A 7,913-nucleotide genomic window follows, 5' to 3' on the forward strand; every position below is an offset into this window, starting at 1 on the left:
TGGATACTTTTTCCAAGTGTGGAGGCAAATTGTATGCATTCAAAGATCATGGATGAGTACTTTGGGGATGCACAATATTAGGAGGCAATGCCGACGTGCACTTCTGCACTCTTGTTTGTCAACTCTTACTGGTTTCTGGTGGGCTCTTTTAATTGTTTCGATGCAAGCTGATGCAATGTAGGGTCGAAAGTGTGAGAAAAAGCTTTCAACATTTGATGCATTTGTGGTAATGTAAGCCTATTCGGCAACAGTATTGCATTCCCGGATTTTGACTGAAGCTTGGAATAGCTGTTGGAAATAAGGCTTGTCTGAGCGATGCACGGTTTGCCTAGACATTTTGAGATCAATTGCAGCTGTACCAAATCTCCTTAGCAAATAAGCATTGTAGTATCTGCTAGGCTTTGTGTTCTTTGTTCCTGTCTAGAAACTTGTTTGAGATGCACGCTAGGTTAAGAATACAGTTGCAGTTTTTCAGTTGTTGTTATTGATTTCCGGCTCTTCAAAACATATCTGAGATCCTAGTTTCATAAAACTTAAGCTACAGCATAACCAGGGCGCCTTAGGTGAAGAAATACAGAAGCCTCTGGATGCCATTCCATTTCCCACTAATATATGTGCATTCATTAAACTCCCACCCATCCTCTTTATTCCTTACATACGTCTCAGCGCAATAAATCTACTTTGCTAGTGAGCCGTCTCCAGGTGAATTGTTTTCTGGTGCCACTCTTCCGCAAGTGTGTGACTTTTACAATGTTCTCTGACATGCAATGGTGTGCATGCCAACGTCAGCATATTATATCCTTTAAGCAAGGTAGTTTGTAACCCTTGCCATCGCTTGTGCAATTAGCATGTCATGTTTGTTGGAGTTCTTATTATTCAACAGGCAATGCTAGAGAGAAAGACTCAACTATTCACTTTACAATGTTACACCACTTGCTTTCCTGATTCCTATGCAAGCCTTGACAAGATTTTCCAGACGGAGCTTCAATTGTCTTTCATGAGAGAGTTTGATTTCTCAATAGTCCTGTCCTGAACTTTTCAAGCTCCTCAACAATGCCCTGAACTGTGTGTATTGATGAACTGTGGAATTAGTTTATTAAATCACTCTTGGGGTAATTTGGGGTTTGGATAATTAAAGATAAAAAAGAGTTGTAGCTAGATCTCAGGTCCCTAGGTTAATCCACTCATGATGTTATGTCATGAACAATGATTAGAGATTTTTAAGGGGCCGCATGATGTAGCATAGCCCCATATACCTTCATCATGAATGAAGAAGATGAGTGCTGCATGGCACCATTCTAACTCATGTGGCTTTGCTGTTTGTCACACATGCAAAAGACTCACCATGTCTCCCAGTCTAGAGCAGCCAATCAGATTTTGGTATGGCATCTATGCATGTGTTTGATGCATTTTGATTGGGCAAACTAAGTCAGTGTGCCGCATAGGCATCGTAACTAGTCCCTGCTATGCGTGATGGAGTTTATGATTTTCAATCTGATGAGTGACTATCATGAGATTGAAACTGCACACTGTGTTGTAATTTTAGAGGATGAGTTTGAGCATGTTACTGGATTCATCTAGATATACGATCCAAATCTTTTTCAACACTTTGTGTACTACAAGATCTCTTATCTATGGTGTCTCTTTGTGGATGTATGACGTCTGTGTGTGTGTGTGTGTGTGGAGAGAGAGAGAGAGAGAGAGAGAGAGAGAGAGAGAGAGAGAATTCCTTATGTGCATTTGTTGATGAGCTTGTCTCTACCAGAATCATCCCAGACAGTTTTACAATAAGACAAACCCATTGTTGCAGCATTCGTTTTTCCAGGGAGCTGAGAGGAATACATTTCAGATGTCTGAAGACTTAGGAGCTCGAGATAGTCTACAGGATTGGAGTCAGAGACCTCTCAATCATTCTCATGTAGGCTGCAGTGATCAAAGTGCAGGATTTGTTCCTAGAACCCAAATGGAGGCCTTAACACCCATAAGGCCAAGCTTGGACCGCTGCTCTGTCTTTCCTGAAATTCCCCAACTTCATCTTGGTGGCACTCCAGCTGGTCTCATCAGACCATCCAGCCAGCCTTCTCTGACCAGGGCCTCTCAGCTACAAGGAACTGTGAACCTGGGTCCAACCGCTGTACAAGCGGATCTAAGGGGACAACCTCCCATGTTTATGCAGGGTGAGCAGGGCCAAGTACATCCACCTATTCATCAAATACACAGGCAAGAGAACCAAATGAATGGGCGGAACGGGCTCTCATTTTCAGCAGTACCAAAGGCATCTTTGGAACTTAGCTTACAGAGCAGGGAAATAGGGCCTTCAGTTGGCATTTTGCGACTTCCAGTTTCTGCATACACTGAAGGCAGACTCAAGCAATCGGCAGTGTTGCAAGAACATCATTTAAGGCTTGTGGACAAGGTGCCAGCATTGATACCTGATGTGAGAGGTAGTCAGAGTGTCACCCATTTTTTCGGCAACCCCATGCCCCCTCAGCTACCTTTCACGAGTTCAGTCCCTGAGCATACAATCAGAACACCACCTTTAATACACCCTCCTTTGCCTTCTGCACAGCCTCCTCTCCCTCCTGCAGGGCCTCGTCCATCGTTTGTATCTGCCCCCTTGAGGCCCCAAGGAGATGTAATGTTATGGAAACCTCCAGCTTCCCAGTCTAATCTTCATGGTTATCCAAGGTCAGAATGGAGAGGGTGATGGAATTACATGTTATTTCAATGATGCCTATATGCGAGGACGGCTATCTGGATATTGGGCTTTATTTATCCTGGCAATTTGCAAGACTTCATGCTCGAAGACTTGTACCCTTGAACCTGTTGGAGAGCTGATACGCTAATGACATCAATACATGGGGCTGATTGGTTTCTAGTCCAGGTGCATTTAGTTGGGGATATTGCATCAATGTAAAGCATTCTGTATATTATCTTGATAAGAGTTTTTTTCAAAGATTATGCGGACAACAAGTGGAAGCTGCTGCAGCTGGTAGAAGGTGCCCAAATATACAGCTGCTGAGTGTGGCATTGATTTAGTTTGGTGAAGGTTCTGGGCACAGCCTTTCCATCTTGAATGGTGGACTTGTCATAAGGCTACTATGATATACCTCCCTTGAAGGGTTTTAATGGGTAGCTGAACTGATGCTACACTGGTTTATTGTAGCAGTTTAGCTGCTAAATCTGCACGGAAAATTGACATTGCTGGTTTGTTGTATCATCGGCCTTTACATGGCAAAGTCTACTTTTCTTGGGCAATTGCAATGACTGACAGTGCTGTATTCTTTGTAGTTCGACAATTAGTGACTTGGCTGGTGTCACATAAACATGAGCTGCACCTTTAGGAATTCTGTTCTTTTACACATCTGCGTTATGGTTTCATTGGTGTGTGCTTTGGATGATAGTTTTGGTAGTCAGGTTTATTGTTACATTTCAAGCACACTTTTCAATCATCGTTTTTGATCAATACATCTGAACTTGCACAAAAGGTTCCTCAGGTATTGGCATTGCCACATTTACATATTGCAGCTGTGGTCATTTCTACCAATGTTTACAATACTGCAAAAATCCCACAAACTCCTCGTTTGTCTGTGTGCATGAGCTTCTCTGAACACAGGAGGAACTTGGAGCTACCATATCAATTTCTGTCACATTGACAGAGGAGCAACATATGACTGTGGTGGAAAGGTTTGGTGTTACCTAAGTGGTTCCTTAATCAAATGTTTAGAAGCCCATGTCTAAGAACAAAGATGGGATCTGAATAATCATGCTGTCAGTCTCATGTTGTGCAATTTCCTTACGTCATTAAGTGATACCTATTGAATATCCTCTGATCGCTACCATTAAAGTACTGATACAGCTCAGTTCTCCTGACCTTGAAATCTAATGCCTCAATCTCCGCTTTATATGTGCCATTTTAAAGGTCTTGCCCTGTTCAAAGGCCTGCATTGAGCACCTATTGTGGTATGCTAGGACTCCTTTGAAGCTACTATTTTTCAATGAATGTAAAGTACATCCTTTGTCTGTGCAAGTCCTTTCTATGCATGATAGTGGCGATATTTTTTAATGCTATGCTGTCTTTTAATTTTTCAATAAAGTGATGTATTACGTCTCATGACATAACAAGAGGACAAGCAATAAAAAAACCTGAGTATTTCAATTGGGCTGTGTACAGCATGCAGGGAGGTAAGATCTGCCCAAACGTAAGAATGCAAAGTGCAAAAAATTTTAAAAACCAACCGAGTACAAGAGGTGGAGAGTAAGCAATGGTGGGTACCTGTCTATATCAGGGAAAGCTAAGGTGGTGCACCTCATGCCAAACCAATGAGTCGAAAGAAGATGCTACAGTCCTGCACTGCTGAGGAAAGACTTTGCTCACTGTTTGCCTGCCAAAAAGTCTCAAAAACATTTAATATTCACTGATTCCTTAAGAGTTTGTATGATCTCCTACCCATTGTGGCAAAATATTTGTCCTTCCTAAGTACACCTCTAATGATACGTGCACAATGAGAACTTTGAATTTTCCAGAGAGTTATTGGAGATGATATCTCATGCTGAGCCTTCTGAGAAGGGGGGTGAAAATGAAAGTGTTGTTAGAATTCTGGTCATCTCCTGTCTGCAGTATAGGGAGTGAGGGGTGATATGTGGGTGTGCCCGCCGAGGACAGTTGTTCTCTTCTTCTTTCACAGGGAATTCTGCAGGTAGTTGGCGGGCTTAGCCTGATCATGTTGCCAGGGTATGTAGCTGGGTGAAAGGCTGAGTGTAGGCCTGGAAAGGGCCACATAGCACCAGCCTTGCAGGACTGGTTGGGGCCAGTCAGGCCAGCCAACCATCCTACCAGTCTGGGTTCGGTCAGCTGACCAATAGATTGGGCTCAACTGACCAGACCACCAGGGGACGGTTGAGCCAGTCGGCCTGTCCAGGTCTGACCAGATCCTCTAGTAGAGGTTTTTTCTCAGCAGTAAAGCAGAGTTTTCCCAGCACATCACTTTCAGTCTCTTGCAGTCTATTGCGCATTTCTGGTTCTGACCCTTCGAGGCTTGTATGGGTTATTTTTTCTTGGTGTACTTTGTCCCATAGGCCCGACAGGCCTCTCGAGGACATTAACGTTTCTCTCTCTCTCTCTCTCTCTCTCTCTCTCTCTCTCATGGTTTGGTAGTCACAACATTCAGATGGACAGACTTCCCCCTTTCAGTACAGCATGGATGCACCACCCGAGATGCTCCGACGAGATGTGATCAACTGTATCATATGGTTGGACCTCCTCCAACTCCATACGTCTCGGGATTGGGGGGGAGAGGAGTTACCCACCAAGATCCAGTTCTACCATGACCACTTCTTGAGGGTCTCGGAGTATGGTCTCGTCATTGGACCTCAATATCTCGAGGATAGGAGAGTCTCACATGCATTGAGGATCGCCATCGGACAGTTGCGAGTCTCATCACATCAGCTGAGGATTGATGCAGGTAAAGCTGCAGGCATACCCAGAGAGCAGAGGATATGCCGACATGCCCTGATGGGGGAGGTCAAGACAAAGGACCACTTTCTATGTGTATGCCCAGTCTACTATGAGATTTGAGGGTGATATCGCTGCCTCTGTCAGGAGGGACATGGCTTTGGTCCGCTCAAACGGCTGATCCATTTCCCGGCCAAGTTTGTGTTGGTGGGCTCTATATGATTGAGATGCGACAACACATAGATATACTGTTGCAACAGTCGAGAGAGCTGCAGGAGGCGATGCGAAAGGTCATTGAGATTGATCGAGCACAGACACGTGTTATAGACTTCTATGCATCTGAGTCAACTACCTGGGAGGCAGAGGGAGAGGAGCTTGATGAGATGAGAGCATCATGGATTAGCAGTGAGAGTCACCGCCACGATGCTGCCAGACGAGAGGCACACTCCACATGCGGCACGGAGAGTGATGAGAGCACGCATGATTGAGGTCTGGTCTATCTCAGCCCTCCTTAGAGGAGATTGACAGAGACGAGGCATTACCCTTAACATAGCACATTGGATATAGAGATCGAGGGGACCACACCCTTCGTTGCCTCGAGTGTCTGTTGAGCAGACACAGATACGAGATCTCCTTATATCCCATCAGAGAGCCACCAAGGTACCTGAATATATGGAGCCTGAATGTGTACTAGGAGCGTTAGCTTGAGCACATGATACCATTTTGCTATTTTGCTCACTAGTTAAGCACTTTAGCCTACAATTACCATGGAACTACGTTCCATCTTCTTGGAACGTGGGAACGCCATTCCTAGGTGGAGGGCCTATCGGGAACGCCTAGGGTTCGTTCTAGGAACACGTGTGGAACGCGTTCTAGTCCTAGGTTCCCGTTTTTGGACTGCGTGGGGAATGGCTTTTTGCCTTGACGGGGCTTGTTAGTGGGTTTTTCCACTCTCCACCCCCTTCCACTCAGCCCCCTCCCCTCCCACTTCCCTCTACTCAAGTCTCAGCCCCCTCTCCTTCCAGTCAGTCGCCCCTTCCTTCCACTCCCTTCCACTAAGTCCTGTCGCCTTCCGCACCCTTCTACTCAGCCCCCTCTCCTTCAACTCCCTTCTCCACTCAGTCCCCTCCCCTTCCACTCTTTTCTCCACCCGCTCCCACTCAGCCCCCTCTTCTTCCACTCCCTTCTCCACTCCCTTCAACCCCCTTCTCTCACTGCCCGTTGCTTAGCCCTCTCCAAGTCTCCACCAACAGCGCCCCCTCCGCCCCCCCCCCCCCCCCCCCCCGCCTCTCTCTCTCTCTCCACACTCCCTCCCTCGTCTCTCAGGTTACTCAATGGCTCCTCCAAGAGGCATTGACAAGAGAGGGGTAGAAAAGGTGCATTTACGAGGTGCCCTAGAATGAAGACATGTGGCAGACTAGATCCATCTAGGGAATTGGGGCTTTGTGGATTAGCATGGAGGAGCTTACACGTGGGATTGATGTTGAGAGAGCTTGTTACCACAGAGAATCGGCTGGGTCAAACAATAGCGTGCCATCACTCGTGCCATCACCCGTGAAGAGAGAGAGAATTACATTTAGACTGATGAAAGAGAGACAATAGCGTGCCATCACCTGTGAAGAGAGAGATCGAAATACATTTAGACTGACGAAAGAGAGAGCGTAGGTGTGTTACAACCAGTGCCACCACCAGCCCCAGGTGTAGCAACTCCTGCTTCTTCCATTTTTGCCTTCTTCGGGAGTAGAGCTTCATCCACACCTTTAGGGGCTGCCGGTTCAGGGGCTCTGAGAGTCGTGCAGGCTAGCCTTGTGGCCTCCTAGGAGGAGGGCACTGAAAGATGCAGCACTGGGCCGAGCAGATGTGCCCATAGTGAAGGCCCACAATCCTTACTTCATTGATATGGTGAAGGAGATTACAGCATTTGGTCCATCTTGATGCAAGCCGACGGGACAGCATCACTTGGGGGCTTTTATACTATCACCTTTGTGCATGACTTCCTCAAACATACTTGGTTTGAAGTCCTAGTCTGATGTCTTGTCTTGTTTCAAGCACTTTCGAAACAGGCTCTTGACCCTCCGCACTGACAAGGGGGGTGAGGTATATGTCTTGTGAATTTTCAGATTTCTGAGCAGCCCGGGGAATAATACATCAGTGCATAGTGCCATACACTCCGCAATAGAATGGAGCTGTAGAAAAGGCACCCCATGCATGGTGTACCAAAATACATTCACATTTGTTATTCTTTGGATTTTAGAACACGAGGCCACTCTTTATGTCTGGAAGAGTGAATCAGATTTTCTGATTTTAATCCTATATGTGGATGACATGCTTATTATTGGGCAAGATATACAACAAATTGCAGCTTGCAAAGCTGATTTGCAGAAATCATTTGCCATGACAGATATGGGCAGGTTGCATTACTACCCATGCATCCAATTTGCTAGTTTGAGGGGGGGGG

The 7,913-nt window shown here is 45.9% G+C and overlaps 1 protein-coding gene across 1 annotated transcript in view; it reads left to right on the forward strand.

Moving 5' to 3' along the window:
• The window catches only part of LD (Homeodomain-like superfamily protein), a 73,149-nt gene extending 69,818 nt beyond the window's left edge, over positions 1-3,331 (forward strand). The window contains exon 14 of the mRNA XM_087395253.1: positions 1,766-3,331. Within this exon, the coding sequence (XP_087251379.1) occupies positions 1,766-2,707 (942 nt within the window). The 3' untranslated portion in view covers positions 2,708-3,331. The remainder of the gene's footprint in view (positions 1-1,765) is intronic.
• The last annotated feature ends 4,582 nt before the right edge of the window (positions 3,332-7,913 follow it).

This window comes from Dipteris shenzhenensis, chromosome 24 (assembly GCF_047967505.1).
Source record: "Dipteris shenzhenensis isolate YYH24624 ecotype China chromosome 24, Dip_SZ_1.0, whole genome shotgun sequence".
Lineage (NCBI taxonomy): Eukaryota > Viridiplantae > Streptophyta > Polypodiopsida > Gleicheniales > Dipteridaceae > Dipteris > Dipteris shenzhenensis.